Source organism: Piliocolobus tephrosceles, chromosome 15 (genome assembly GCF_002776525.5).
Source record: "Piliocolobus tephrosceles isolate RC106 chromosome 15, ASM277652v3, whole genome shotgun sequence".
In the NCBI taxonomy this organism is placed as follows: domain Eukaryota; kingdom Metazoa; phylum Chordata; class Mammalia; order Primates; family Cercopithecidae; genus Piliocolobus; species Piliocolobus tephrosceles.
Genome location: NC_045448.1, coordinates 877,971 through 894,418, shown reverse-complemented (window position 1 = coordinate 894,418; position 16,448 = coordinate 877,971). Strand labels below are relative to the sequence as shown.

At 46.1% G+C, this 16,448-nt stretch overlaps 1 protein-coding gene across 1 annotated transcript in view; it reads right to left on the bottom strand.

The window, feature by feature from the left end:
- The window catches only part of SNTG2 (syntrophin gamma 2), a 374,015-nt gene extending 361,384 nt beyond the window's left edge, over positions 1-12,631 (bottom strand). The window contains exon 1 of the mRNA XM_023192643.1: positions 12,470-12,631. Within this exon, the coding sequence (XP_023048411.1) occupies positions 12,470-12,541 (72 nt within the window). The 5' untranslated portion in view covers positions 12,542-12,631. The remainder of the gene's footprint in view (positions 1-12,469) is intronic.
- Positions 12,632-16,448: the final 3,817 nt, after the last annotated feature.

Sequence of the window (16,448 nt, the reverse complement as noted above, 5' to 3'; positions counted from 1 at the left end):
TGGCACAGAGAAGGCAGGTGGGACAAGGTGGGTTCTGGTCCAGGCCCCACAAGAGCAGACGCCAGGGCAGGACTCGCTGCGCAGCAGATTCCGCGAGGGACCCTGGGCACGAGAGAAGCAGCAAGGCCATGGTAGGGAGGGGTCCGACACTCACAGGACGGAAGAAGCAGGGACTAAGTGGGACCAGCCAGGAGGAGCTGGGCCCAGCTCTTTAGCCAATTTTTACCGGGCACCTAGTATGTTCCAGGCACTATTTCAGCCCGTCAAAAACTGTGGAAAAGAAAAAATCAAGGCTCAAATTTTAGTGAAGTTAAAAACTGGCATATTAAATGTATTTCTATTGTTAAAGGTGTAAATATTAGGAGTTGGTCCCAAGGCATACCGTATTTCAATAATAACATTATTATTTCGTGTACATGTATACCAAATATAGATGGTAACCCTGGTCACCTTATTTACTACGTAAAGGTGTGCAAAGCATGAAAATGGACTTGCTCACCTTCCTAATACTTTTCCCAGAAGAACTAATGTTTAGAGAACTGTATATCGTATAAAGAGTTAACTTTTTTGAGCATGCTGCCTTTCTTATCTGTTTGAAGCACATTTTTCTGTCTATTTAATGCAATTTTGAATTTTTTGGGTCATTCCATTTCAATTTTTACATAGCATCTTTTCATTTTCAAAAGTGCTTATTTTGTGATGCTGCTGGAAAAATAGGTTTTAAATTCATTATGTTAATGTTAATCATTTTCAAATAATGAAGTATTTTTTTAAAAAAAAAAGTTCAAACCATAGTCAGGTGATTAATGAAGGATAAATTAAGAAAAACTGCAGTTAGTTTTTGAATAGTATCACACAAAGGAGGCACTCAAACCAGCATTAGAATACAGGAGCAGCATGAGAAATCATGTTACCATGCCAAAAATCATCCATATTCACCTTTTTTGGTTTGAACTATTTGCTGTACCTCCAAATCCCCCATTAGTGGAGGGATCTGTGAACGTGGGATTAGCACAGCATTTTGTCTTGCTGAATGGGCACACTCATTCTCTGATTGAAGGGATGACACTTACCTTTTGTTTTAACGAACTATTTGTTTTGTTTCGTTTTTTCGATTTATGTGCCTCTCCTCAGTCAAATTAGAAGCCAGGACACAGCTCACCGCATCTCCTTTGCAAAGGTATCTGTAATTTTCTTTATTTGGCTTCATTACTTAACATCATGAGGTTGAATAAAGCATATTTGATTTATTATTTTTCTATTTAATTCAAAGATACAGTGAAAACTCAGCATAACCTACTTATTCAAAGACAGGCATAATCAAGAAATATGTTGATCCTATTTGTACCATGGATAAATTTCTTACTTCATCTAATTATTTTTCTGCATTGCAGAGGCTAGTATGGTTTCAAATAATGCAGCTACTCCAGTAACTGGATACAGCGAAGGACACAAAAGAAGAAGCTGAGAGTGATGTGATTAAAGAGAAGGCACAAGGCAGATCCGGGTCCAGACCCGTCACCACGAAACGCATGCTTTCTTGCATGGTAAGAAACTTGTCTTGGGGGCGGGCATGATGGCTCACACCTAAAATCTCAGCCCTTTGGGAGGCCAAGGCAGGAGGGTCGCTTAAGACCAGGAGTTCAAGATCACCCTGGGCAACATAGTGAGACCCCATCTGTACAAAAAGTTAAAATGTCAGCTAGGGGTAGTGGCATGTGCCTGTGGTTCCAGCTACTCGGGAGGCTGGGCAGGGGCACTGCTTGAGCTGGGGTGTTTGGGGAGCTCAAGGCTGCAGTGAGCTACGATCATGCCACTGCACTCCAGCCAAAAAACTAAAACTAAAATAAGAAATGTATCTTAAGTTACCAGTATTTCCACATTTCACTGAAGAACCAAGGAGGTCTAGGTTGAATGGTACAACTCCATCCTTCTCAATGGAAATTGTGAAATGTGATTTTTCCATCTGCTCATCTGGGAAGAAGTACTGCTGTTCTAAAAAGTAAATTATCCTAAGCAGCTACACATGGAAGTGTGTTTTCTACAAACCCAGCCTGGCTAAAAGCACTTCCTTTCTCTGAGCAAGCTCCGCTGCCATGATCGTCTCAGCACAGAGCCAAACAGCCTGTCACTATCTCAGACCCACTCACTGGGAATGTACTCACATTTCAGAATAGGGGAAGAAATGAACTCAAAATGACATGAGAGATCTCAGGAAACAAAACAACAGACACAACATAAGCCCAAAAATTAAGAAAAAGAATAAAATGCTCAATTAAAAGACATTGCAGAAAACCCAATAACTGAGAAATTCAACTGGCTAATCCTACCATTCTGAGAAAGACAATGAGAATGTAATATTCCCTGGGCACACAGTGGTGTGTTAACTCCCAGCGCGGTACTAACGCAGACGCTACGTGATAGAAAAGCTCACAGACGTGGTTCATCTCCACGGGTGTGGTGGCTCACGCCTGTAATCCTAGCACTTTGGGAGCCTGGCCAACATGGTGAAACCCCAGCTCTACTAAAAATACAAAAAAAAAAAAAAGTTAGCCGGAAATCGCTTGAACCCCAGAGGCAGAGGTTGCAGTGAGCCAATATCATGCCACTGCACTCCAGCCTGGGCAACAGAGCAAGACACCACCTCAAAAATAAAAAATAAAATAAAATCTAATCATACTTTCAAACCAACAGCCTCCCGGGGTGACAGCTTAACATATAAAACAAAATAAAGTTGGCTTTATTTACCATGATCATTTCTCATTTACTAGAAACTCTGGCAATATCAGTGAGCTAAAGATTTATATCAACAGAAAATGGCGATAAAATCAGAAATCACAAATTACTGTGATCAGCACTATCTACAGTAGCTGGCAGCATTCGTGGGAGCTGCCCGTCCAGGCGGGAAGTGATGGGAACAGACAAACCGAGGGCTGTGCCCTGCAGTGGCAGGGAGCAGGCAGGCAGGTGAGCGGTTCCCGGACCATGAGCAGGCAGTAGGGGCAGTCCCCTTCAGAACCCACAGCCATGCCCGGGAACCCTCAGAGGTCTCCATGCTCCCAGCTCCTCCATGAGGCCAGAGTCCTCTGTCTGTAGCCAGCTGAACCCTGAGTTCCAGGGCTCACCTGGGAGACAACAGGAATCCAATCTCACCAACCAGAAAATAAGGCACACATGACCCTACCCTGAAAAGCCCCGTGCACTGAAGCATTCCCAAGAAAGGAGAGCAGGGGAGAGCAGGCAGCCTGAGCTCCCAGGAGAACTGTGGGGCCCAGAAGCCCAGCATTCCCCGCTGTGGGACTCTACCAGGGGACAGGCCTAGCTATCAGCTGAGATTCCCAAGCAATGCTGTCACCCTAGTCACAGACGCCTGAGCCAGCGGAGCAAGGACGGGTGCTGCTTTCGAGACAGAAGAGCAAAGGACCAAAGGAGCATGTCATTAACAGAGGCTCCTCCTATGGGAACACCTGCCCAAAGCCTCTCCAGTGATACGGAAGAACCTTAAGCAGGGGGTTGACGGTAATTGATGGATATTTCTTAGCAAATTATGAAAATTATCATTTTATAATGAGAATTCTAAAAGCAAGATAGAAGATTCTATCTTGAGGATGAGTTTGATTTACAGAATAAACACCAGAAAAAGCCGGAAGGAAATCTATGAGCTGCTAGTCAGGTATAGACCAGGTCACAGGAACTTTCCTTCCTTGTACTTTTCCATCTCATATGCATTTTCAGTACGGATACCATGCCACTATTCATACAAACGTCAAAGGAATAAAGGAAATATATTTACTCCAAAGAAGGTGACAGATTCAAATCGTATCCCTGAAGGTTCCCTCCAGCTGCACAGCGGCACCCGAAACGCAGCCTCCAGCCCTGGGTCAGCAAGGCAGGGCCTGCAGGATGCAATTCTGTGACCCTGGCCTGCTCCGTTCACTTTCTCCATTCGGCCTGAGGCCAGTAAAGCAAAAGCCCCCTGAGACTTTGCACAGTCCACTGTGGTAACACCACACCCCCAGGCAGTGCCCTGCACCAGGTGACCCTAGCGCAGCTGAACCCTGGACCTCCCTCTGACTCCAGGCCAGTGTGTGCGGACCCCTCCCCATCCATGGAAATTACAAATCTAAAAGCATTCCGATTCCACCCTGATAAAAACAAAAGAATCTGTAGGTCACGACAAAATTTGATAAAGCTTTGGAAGAAAACAATTGCGATACATAAAGCTCATAGCATTTTCATAGGTCTGTGCTGCTCCCCTCCTCAATTCAATAAAGAAGAGTCACATAGGAGAATGTTTACATCCCAACACTTACAAAGCTCGTAATTCACATATGCAGCTGTTTCCTAGTGGGTTTGTATCTTGTTCTGATAGGAAAGCTTTCAGTTTACCTCTTTTCAGCTACTAGCTTTTCCTCTTTATTCGATTACTAAATTTACAGTATTATTAACATAGAAATTAACTTTTTGATATAACTAAATCTTATATAAGGTTTATACATTACAAAGTATATTATGATTTGCTCTACTTCATTTTTGTTGCTACAAAGAACAAATATTTTTTATATACAGAGAGTGGTCTTATCTGTGTGTGTCATTATCCTTTATTATCTTTTGTTATTAGCAGCTTCAGAGTTTGGTTCTAATTTCTTAACTCTTAGCCAAGCATCATTGTTTTAGATATCGTACTATCCCAAAATTTTGACTGTCATAAGGCATGTTTGATACTACAACTCCTAACATCAAAATATTAAAACACGTAAGAAATAGTACATTTTACTGCACTACATCTAGAAAGCTAAAATAGAAAATAATTTGGAAGTCCACATGATTTTTTTCATATCTCTCTGGATTTCAAATGAACCACTTCTTAAAAAATACCATTTATTTAGATTATAATGTATTCTAGTTACAAATTCATGTTCTCAATATCTTTCAAATTCTTAACACCAATTTAGATAATGGTGACTTCAGAGGTTTCTTTGTTTTCCTTTTTAAAGCAGTTACAGTATAGGTAATTGACAAAGCTTCTGCTAGTTCAGCTTCAATAAATTTAATGTCATATCTCTGCAGAGTTTTTGTTCATGAAAAATCCATCTTGAAGCACCAAATCTGGAGAATATCACATAGCACTCTGCATGATCTCAGCATCGTTTTACTGCTGTGTGTGGGGAGGGGCTGCACCAGCCGTTGCCATCTACTCGACTTACGAACCTGTTCCCATTTTGTACTACAACCTCAATTACAATAAAACAGTTGTATATTCCTCCTGATTCTGATTTCCTAATTCCTGCTATCTTTTTGTCTCACAAGAAATGACCACTTAAAGGAAATGCGTTTGGGGCCATTTTTCAGCCTTTGCACGTGGGATAGAGACGTCTCTCTCCCAGTCAGACCCTCAGGGGCTGCAGCCACCATGGGGACCACCCCTCACCTGCCTTCTCTACAGTCTTCTGTGTAAATGGGGAGCATCAGCAGTACCCCAGAGGTGTTAAAGGAATGAAGCCCTCCAAAGAGCTCTTAGTACCTAATATAGGTTAGCAATTAGGTAAGTACTTCTAGGGATTCTGGGCTCAAATTCCCCATATTTCTAAGAAGATATTCCCTAAAAGCTGTATTATTTACCTAAAAAGACTGATTAGCTTCCCACGGCTGCTATGACAACATTTCCTCAAACTTAGTGGATTAAAACAATGCACATTTATCTTCTCACAGTTCTGGAAGCCAGAAGTCCAGGATCAAATTCCTCCAGAGGCTCCAGGGAGCCTCCTTCCTGCCTCCTCTGGCTCTGGTGGCTGCAGGTGCCCCGGCCTGTGAATGCGTCTCTCCCGTCTCAGTCTCAGTACCAGCCTCGCCTTCTGTGTGCCGGTCTCCAAACTCCACATCCTCTCACTTATAAGGACATGTGGACTTGTATTTAGGGGCCACTTAAATAATGTAAGGATCCTTCACCTAAGATCCTTAACTTAAAGACACACGTTGCACGACCTCATCTGTAGAAGAGGGAACACGTTTTAGCTGTCCTATGCTGTGTCGTGGCTGCTTGTCTAGAATTTGCCTCTCAGGTAGTCAGGGCCCCACTGGCCTGGTCTGAGAGGTGTTCTACTCTTATTTTTATCTTTAGCCTCCAGCTCAGTGTGTGGCAATTAATAGGTGCTCAATCATTCTTCTCTAAATTCTGTGTGTCTGTGTCTGCACGTACGTAAGGTGCATCATCATAAAGCACTTCTCCAAATGGCACTTAATCGTCGCCAAACCCCCACCTTGCGAAAGGAGGCCTGAGACGCAGAACTACTTCCCACCACCGTTCCCCATCCCTCGCTCCCCCTCAAGCACGGAGGTCGTAATATCTCTAGTGTTTCCGAGGAGGTGACACAAAGGCTGGACTTTCTCTACCTTGCTACAGACCACGATCGTTTTAGGAATAAAACCAGACTTGGATTTCTTTCAAGACCATATGACCTATGCTAACTACGACCAAGTCAGCACACGTTTCTAAAAACACTGCATCTAACTCATCGGGTTCTGGATGTCCCCAGGTTTAAGGTATAAGAAGTAATTTCATATTCCTCAGTACAAAATGAAAACTTAATAATGTAAAAAGGCAAACTGATAGAGCCATTTGGTAAAATATAATTATCTGCAGAGAAATCATTAAGGATAATCTTGAGCAGGATACAGCTGAGAACCAGAATAAATCATATTTACCATTAAACTTACGCTGATGTGAAAAATTAAAATCAAAACATAGCTATTCTAAAAATACGAAAGCACAATTTTACTTAAATCCAAACAAACTGATCATAAATACAAAATAAATTCTCAGTTCAAAACCAGAAACGGAACTTTCCCTCTTGTTCATAGAAACACATACATCTAATTCAGATATATAGTTATTGGCTCAACTGACTCATGGGTCAGCACCACGCAGCGGGGCAGAACCGAGTTCCCCAGGCCATGTCCTTCTGAAAGCAGCCCCTTCCACGGGCTCACAGCAGCACAGGACCCAGGTCCCACTTCCCTTCTAGAGGCCCAACCCAGATGGGCCCATTCACAGCCACGGGTGGACCGGGGCCCTGGGGGAGCAGATCCCCTGCAGGAAGGGGCGTAGGTCGGGGGGCAGGTGCTGTGCCAGGTGAGATGCAGCCTCCAGGAGAGGCAGCTGAGCAAAGGCCCTGGGCTGAGGCAGGCAGTGCTCCACACGCCCAACCGAGGTGTGTGAAGGCCCCAAGTGAGGAAGGATGCACCCACGGGGCCTGCGGTTATGCTCCGGCCTGGGAAGGCCAGAACACAACCCTGTTCCGGCCTGAGCTGCAGAGAGGAGTTTTGGAAAGGAGCACGCAGAATGCCCAGCAGGGGCAGGGGTAGGTGCAGGGCAGTGGCAGGAGCAGGGGTAGGTGTAGGGCAGGGGCGAGGGCATGGACAGGGTAGGGGCAGGTGCAGAGTGTTTGGCGCAGGTCAGAGGCAGGAGTGGGGGTGGGGGCAGGGCAGGGGCAGGGGCAGCGGCAGGGATAGGCATGGGGCAGGGGTAGGGGCAGGAGCTGGCATAGTCACAAGGGCAGGGGGTGGGGCCAGGGCAGATGCAGGGGCAGGGGCAGGCGCAGGGAAGGCTCTGAGGCAGGGCTGGGGACAGTGGCAGATGCGGGGCCCTTGGCCTCCTGGGCACCAGATTCTAAAAGGAGGGTAGCTGGGACCCCAGACTACCAAAGGCCTCCCCGTTCGGAGTGAGAGGATTTGCTGCCAAATCCAGAATACGTGATGATTTTGCTCAGAATAACGGGCAGCTGTATCCCACTTCACAAATGCACAAATGCAGATTATTTTCTAAACACCAGCTCAACCAACAGAAATGTTCTCCCATGGAATCTGAGTGTGTCCCCATGGCTGTGCCCTTACCTATAATAATTTATTAACTAAACAATAAAACATCTGCAACTATAAGCACTCTTTACAGAAGTGGAATGTAATTCTTGCACAGGATTTGTCATTTAAACTATTTTGATGAAGGTAGGAGTAATCACAGTGACTTCCTGGTCAGTCCATACCTAGAGGCCACTGCCACTGGCTGGGTACAAGAAGAAAGTTTGCCTTCTGGAGCTGGGGTCCAAATAAAAACAAGAGGAAAAGTAAATGTATAAAATGGAGGCTAAAAAGCACATGATATTGAGGACACTTGATTCTAATGTTCTATGTGATTGTTTTTATAATAACACAATTCGGTGCTGTCATCAAATGATGTTCATCCAAATGTCGAGTGAATGCTGGTGCCTCCCAAAGTTGACACTCAGAATCTTGACAGTGGAGGGGCACCTTTTTCATTCACAGTAATGCGGGTTGTTGCAAAGTAACAGGCCACGCAGTGATCTAGGTTTCAAGTCAAGAGAAGTGAATGACATGCAGTTGCTTTACAAAGGGTAACAGATAAAACAGATTTAAAACTTAGCAGTTTAGGAGTTAGCAGCCTCTGAAGTGTAATACTTTATGCACTAAAAATATAACTTTACATTTTATAAATGTTTAGAACACTATCCCCTAAATAAGAAGCATATTCACTTTCTTAAATCCAAAGTCTTCGCTAAATTAAAATGTAGTTAGTTTATAATAATATTTATAAGATGTAAAAATGTAGACTCCTTAAAAAGCAAACTATTTTACCATGTAATTCTAATTGCAAAATCACATCCTCATATTCACAGCACTGTTAATAGTATTTATTAAAGTGTGCAAGGGGGGAAAACAGGAAGGTTCAGGTTGATGGGGTGAAGAAGCAACATGGTCCCTGGAAGGCAGCCAGAAATGGGTGAGCTTTTGGGGGCCCTTCTTGTTTAGAGGGGCAGAGGATGAAGAGCCAGAGGCTGGGGTCAGTCCTCAGGTGAGGGATTATGCCCACATAGGGGAGCTTAGCATTTAATACAGAAATAGAAAAGAGAACCTCGGCTTCCTGAGTTTTACATCAAACTTTAGTATGGACTGGGGGAAAGTGACATCTAGTGTTAGCTGAAAATAATCCAAAGTCGACTATTCAAAACTACAATCATGACAACATGCAGTAACCAGCTGGACAACAGTAACAAGTACACACCAGTTCAAGGTACATTTTCCATGAACTCCTGAGTGCATTTTTCCTCCAAAAGCATGTTTTTAACCTTCCTTGTTGTGTCTCACTTGACAAAAATACCTCTAGAATCTAATTAAAGAGCGAGTTTCTGAGGGATTTGGAATCAGATGCAAAGTGACCTTCAGAACCCAAGCACATATTCCACAGGTGAGAAGCCAGAGCCAGAGAGAATGGCAGTTCCCGAGGTGGGGGTTATCTGAGCTCCCTGGAACCCTGATCTCCCTCCTTCCCTCTCCATTTCCACAAGCACCTGCCTGTGCCTGCCCCTTGCCCAGCACTGCAGGAGCTAGGGGTGTGCAGCAGAACCTGAGAGCAGCTCCTCTTTGGGGTCCCTCATGCGCCTGTTGTCACATGCTACATGAGCTAACAGGAAAGCCAGAAAATCACACTGCTAAGTAAGTCTATCCTGAATATACCCATTTAGTAAATAGAGGGCCTGTGGTGCAAACACATCCTCTCTCACTGAGAACTGCAATGCCAGCCCCTCCGCCAACTCGCTCAGAGCCTCATGGGGTATCTTGGGAAGGAGATCTAAATTAAAACTGAAGCTTAAATGCTTTGTCTACAGTCATCAGCCATAAAGATATCCAGAGACAAGAAGTTGTTGCTCTACATACACCATTCAGAAAACACGGCAATTTTAACATCCCATATGGGGGGGAAGGCACACTTTTCTTAATTGAACCTCGTTCAAATATTTATTGGGGAACATGTCTCCATGTCTCCTGGTAAAATCAGGTAATTGCCTGCTTTATAATGCGTGAGTTTTGCTTATGATGTCATAGACATCAACAGAAATTCTACAATTGAAATGAAAGATGAGTCAGCAAGGATGAGAAACATACCCAAAGCATAGAAGGAATGGGTAACCTTCTCAGGAGGTCAGAGGATTCATTCATCTCATGCAGCAATTCCTATCTGTAAACAGATGATTAAGTGGTGCCCTCAGCAAATGCACTTAAAATGACCTAATGTGCTCTCCCCTTTCAGTGGGCGAGCGCATCGTATAAATGGGCACGTTCCTAGCTCATGCCAAGGATTCTTCCCGTGCCCCAGACGGAAGAAATGTTGTCATTTAAAAGCAGCAAATATGCTGTAAACATCAACCAACAGTAGTCTTTGAAGCTACAAGCAAGACACACTTAGCACATTGTACTACTGAGGGTTGTCTGCCCGTGGGATTTTAGCCCCAAAATCAGGTATGGTCAGAGACAGAGCTCCATGAACTGACTTAACTTAGAAAAAGACATTGGGAACAGGCACGTGAAAGGGGACACAAGACAGTTCTGCTACTGAACAGGAGACCTTCAAACGTGGCCAAATTCCATGATTCAGACAAGGAGTCATGATAAAAGAATGTGCACAGTTTCGACTCCAGATAGAAAAAAATATGACTAGAAAGGTAAGATTTAGAAAAGACTTTCATCTTTTTCCAGTTAAAAGCACCAAGTTCTCTTCACTGAAATGATGAAATAATTACACAAGTTGAATAATATTATGCAGTTATGGTAAGAAAATAATTCTGCACAGTTGTCTCTGCCATTCAGTAAGGATGACATCGTATGCTAAGAACATTCAAGACAAACCTGCCAACACCGATACTTAACAGATTCATTTTAAATAAATAAGAATCTGAGCTAACATGACCATGTCTAATGTCTAAGGTAGGCTAAGGTGTCTAAGGTACGCTCAGCACCTACCTAATTACTTATGACTGCAAAGTTAGAAGTCGTGGTCTTAAAACGCTCCAACGTATTGTAATAATTGGCTTCCAACGCTGAAAAAAAGTTTCTTTCAAACACAATTCAGATAGGCTGTTTCAAATAATCAAGGTCCTTATTACAAAGAAAGCACCAATCACATCTTGTAGCAAACAGGTGAGCAGAGGCCACCCTTGACTGGAAAACATCAAATTCAGCACCTTAATTAACACTGAGCACAAATGAGAACATTTACTAGAATACGCGCAGTTGCTGCATTTGTTGACGTTATTGCCAATAACTCATCAAGTGGGTCAATTATGAAGTATGATGAATCCTCTTCAAAGCTTCTGCTATAATTACAATGATTAAAAGCAAGACTTGCTGCAAGAATGTCTCGAGAAAAACGCACAATTCCTAACCATGGGAGGGCATCATCTTAAAGCTGAAGGCAGTGACCAGACGGAAAGCTGTGATTCCAGAGCGCCTGCAGTTTTTACTGCAGTTTATTTCCAGGTAATCCCCGCATATTTTCTCGGGTTTGATTACCATGGGCAACAGTGGGATGGCTATTCATGTTACAAAGTACGTCAAGAAATAAACACCCACATGTTACATGAAATCTAATTTTCATATTTTGTAGTAAAAGCCCAGAAAGGTACGACTTGAATGAAGAAGATGCATCCATCTCTATAATTTTTTTTAACATCACACAGTAGCTACAACCACTGTCCTAGTTTAGAATCATTATTTTGACAACAGGAATGTGTAGCAGCCCTCAACCTGTGGCCTTCTGAACGGCCTCTCTGCTGTCCTATTCCTGGTGGCTCCGGGGACTGGGAACTCCTGGGGAAGGAACCCGAAAGCAGTGGCTGTCAATGCATGTTCATGAACAGCCGCGCTCCCAGGCAGCTTCCTAGGGCTGGGGTGGCCACGTGCTCCCTTAAACTGTTTTCACAACTTGGGGCTGTGCTGTGGGTGGCAACTTGAAGGTTTCCAAGAACTTTTCGTTTTTCTTTGAACATTTGTTTTCTGTCAATCAATAGTTTAGTTATTTAAAAGAAAGAAAGTGGAGAGGGAGTTATTTAGGGTAAGAAGTAGAATATACTGCAAAAAAAGAAAACCGTATTACCCAGTTGGCGTCCCAGCGGCTCCCCGAATGGCCAAGAGCCCCCAGCACCTGCCGAGGCCACGCCACGCACCTGGCCAGGCTCACTCCAGCCAGCTCAGACCTGGCCTGGGCGCCAGAAGGCTGCAGGGGGGACGCTCCGGTCCGCACCACCCCCTGGGCCCAAAGGAGCCGCTCCTGGGAAGGAATGTGGGGCCGATCTCAAATTCCAAATTCTGGAAAGCGTTACCTCCCACGCAGTTTAGGGAAGCCCGGGCACCTCAAAACCAAGCCTTGCAAGACATTCGAAGAGCAAAGCCTGCAAGTTTCCAGTAAGACACTGGGCTGGAGGGAGCAGAGCGGCCGGGGGCAGGTGCCCATTGCGTCCCGGGGCTCCGGCGTCCACCCTCCGACCAGCCGCCCGCGGAGACAGGGAGGGGTCGCGGGGAGCGAGGTGGGCGTGGAGGGGGGAGGGGTGGAGGGAGGAGGGCGCGAAGGAGAAGGAAGGGGGCCGGGGCTGCGGGGGCGCGGAGGGGCCGCACTCACCCGCGCAGGCACCAGCAAGCAGCCCGGACGTCCGCGGGGGGCGGCCGGGGGCGGGGGTCCCTCGGTGCTCATCGCAACCCCTGCGGCTGGGTCCGCGCTCCGGGCCGGCCGAGCTCAACGCCAGAGCCCCGCCCTGGAGCCAGGAGCCTGGCGTGCGCGCCCCTCTGCCGGCTCCGGCTCCAGCTCCGGCTCCACCGGGGCGCAGAGCAGGGGAACCCGAGCTCCGCCCGCCGCCCGGGAGCGCCGCCCACGCAGACCCGCCCCGGGTGAAGGAGGGGCCGGGCGCGCACCCGCGGGGAGGGCGGCGAGCGCGGATCCGCCGGAGTCGGGAGAGGGGCGCTCCCACGGGGCGGGAAACCGGCGCGCGACTCCGGGGACAGTGCCAGGATGGGGGGACGGGGCGCTCCCGCGGGGGCGGAGGGGGCACCGTCGCGGGGCCGGCGGGCAGGCTGGAGGCGGGGAGCGCGCGCTTCTCCCCGGGCTGGGTCGCCGAGGTCCGCGGCGCACGGCGGCGGGCGGGTGGATGGGAGCGGGGGGCGCCTCCGCTCCTCTGGGGCGCAGACGGGCGCGCTGTGGACCGGCTTGACGACCCCGCCCCCCGCCCCACCTCCCTGGCCAAAGGGTCTCGGCTTCTCCTCAGGGACGTTTCCAGTCCACAGCCTCGAGGCCCGCGGGTTCTCCCGGCCTCTCGGAAGCCCCCGCACGTGTGCCCGCCGGCCGCACCCTCGGACCTGTCCCCACGGCGTCTCCCCAGCCCTGGGAGAAACGGCGCCGGGCCGAGGATGTCCTGCCCCAGAGAAAAGCTACAGAAGCTCCACTTCCCGCAACCCCGCTCCCCTCCTCCCCCAGCCTGCCTTCCCGCCCCCGAGCCGGGCCCCCATCCCGCCTCCGGTCCGCGGAGTCTCGAGGACCCGGCGCTCGGCGGTGCCTTCCTGGGGCGCATGCGGGGGCTGGGGCTGGAGCGGGGAGACCGGGTGGGGAGGGGACCCCACATCTCAGGCGCCCGCGGAGGCGGCGGTTCCCGCTGTTCGTTCAGGTTTGCGCCAGAAGGCGCCTCACAGATGCAGTATTGGGTTTGGTAGACTCAAACCGTCCTGTTTTAATGTAAATGAAAGTAAGTTTAGGATAAATTCCAGTGCGGCGGGGGAGTGGGGGGCATACTAGGCTACCCACTTCTTTAAAAATGTGGGTATTTTCCTCCCTTTCCAAATCCTCGGCCCCGCAGTCCTCCGGCCCAGGCACGAGCGCGCCTCGCGGAGGCCGGGATGCCCATTTCGTTCCCGCTCCACGGCGAGGAAAAGCAGCGAAATCTGAGGTCTTCAGAGGTTAACCCTATCTAGGAAAAGAATGTGACGCATTGTAACCAAATGAATATTGAAAAATCGCTGTTAAACACTTTACTTTTTCTGACTCCGGCTTACTTGACTGCTGAGCAGACCTGGGTTTCGAACACACGCCTTCCCCATTTCGCTATTCTCTGTATTCCTGTTGAGCCTGCACGGCAGTCGGCCGGCACTTCTTAGCACTTGGTTTACCAGAGGACGAGCTCTTGAATCGCAAAAATCAGGTCTTTCTATACCTGGCTCAGTGCCTCTTACAAAGTATGCTTCTTGGGTGAATTGGTAAGAAATATTGTACTATTTTTTATTTGTAGCAAAACCAAGAATAAGAAAGGAAAAGTACAAGAAATATTGTTTGCCTTCAAGTTGCATTTTTAAAAGAGTGTGCATATAATCTCTGAGAAATTAAATGTCTCCAAATACACAAAGATATTGTCTTATTAACTTGAAAAGGGACATTCTATTCCAGGACCTGAAGAAGGAAAAACAGCATGTTGCATGCATGAATGTTGACTTTGAGAGACAGGTGTTTGTTAAAATTTTATCATTAAATGAATAGACGCATATATGTTTGTTTTCAGACCAAAGGTAATTGTTAATTCATTTATAAAATAATGTAGTTTTGGGTGAAAATCCCTGGAATCCTTTCTATAATAAAATGTTGTGATTCCAGGACATCTTAGGCGCTCCGGGGCTACTTTTGAAAGGCTGATTAATGCAGGTTTTAACTGCACATCTGCTTTTATGCATCTGTGTTAGGACTGCACGTAAGAGTTATTTTGCTTTATTTTAAATACTAGGGTTCTCCTGCAATAACAATAACAATAAAAACACTGACTATCCTGAAACTCCACGAGGGAATGTCTCCCATGAGGTTACCAAAATTCAGCTTTCTGGTTTTTGTGATGAGTATAGCTTTGATTCTGAGATGTGTCTAAAATGAGTTGCAGTTAGTGTCTCTTCATTAACTTTTAACTTTGAAATAATTCTGAATTTACAAAAACTTTGTAAATGTAGTACAAAAAACTACGGTAACCTCTCATCCTCAGGGGTATGTTCCAAGACCACCAATGGCTGCCTGTTACCGTGGATAGTACTGTGTGTATATATATGTGTATATATAATATGTACATACATAATATATGTGTGTTATATATGTATATATTATGTATATATAATAGATGTGTGTGTTATATATTATATATGTACATACATGTATATATGTGTATATATTATGTGTGCATGTATATGTATATAGTATATATGTATATGTTGTATGTATTATATATTATGTGCATATATAATATATACCATATTATATAGTGTATATTATATATTGTATATGGTATATATTATATGTATATATTATATATGATATATATACACATATATGTATATGTTATGTATTTATATATTATGTTTATTCCTGTGCATACATACTGGTAATACAGTTCCATTTATAAATTAGGCACAGTAAGAGATTAAAGCAATAAATAAGTAGAACAATTCTAGCAATACACTGTGAGAAGAGCTATTGAATTCCTAATCTCTCTCTTTAAAATACCTTACACTGCACTGTACTCACCCTTTTTTGGATGATGGGAAATGATAGGATGCCTCCTGCAGGCTGAAAGTGAGGTGAGTGGTGCAGGCATTGTGACGGCGTTAGGATGCTACCGAATGTCCAAAGAGCTCAGAAGGAGATCATCTGCTCCCTGTGATCCTGGATCGTCCAACCAGGATGATGTTGATGTTTGGGGATGGTGGATAGTTGAAAATTTTTCCAAAATCTTGGGAAAGAACAGTGTAATTAGGAGGTGTCTCTCATTTTAACTCATGAGAGGAGAGACCCTCTCATGTTGTTTTATATTGTTTTATACTCAAAAAAGGAAAGAGAAGCGAAACTAAAAGCAGGTAGCCCGGCACCTAGGAACCAGACCCCAAACCAGGCCTGGGCCTGCCTGACCTAAGCCTGGTAGTTAAAATTCGACCCCTGATCTAGCAACTGATGTTATCTGTAGATTCCAGACATTGTGTGGAAGGACACTGTGAAACCTCCCGTTCTGTTCTGTTTCACTCTGACCACTGGTGCTCGCAGCCCCTGTCACGTACCCCCTGCTTGCTCAATCGATCACGACCCTTTCACGCCGACCCCCTTAGAGTTGTGAGCCCTTAAAAGGGACAGAAGCTGAGCACCTGAAGAGCTCAGATTTTAAGATGCTAGCCTGTGGATGCTCCCTGCTGATGAAAGCTACTCCCTTCACTATCTCAGTGTCTGAGGGGTTTTGTCCGCCACATTCCTTGGTTCCCTGACTGGGAAGTGAGGTGATTAACAGACGGTGGAGGCAGCTCCTTAGGTGGCTTTAGACTGCCCTGTGGAACATCCCTGTGGGGGACTCCAACCAGCCGGAGTGATGTGGATCCTGAGAGCGCTCCCGGGTAGGCATTTGCCCCAGTGGGATGCCTGGCCAGAGCAGTGTGTGGCAGGCCCCCTTGGAGGATCAACGCAGTGGCTGAACATCGGGAAGGAACTGGCACTTGGAGTCTGGACATCTAAAACTTGGTAAGGCTAGTCTTTGGAACTTGCCCACTCCTTTTGAATGGAATCGTGGCCTGATCACCCACGGTGTGCCTTTATC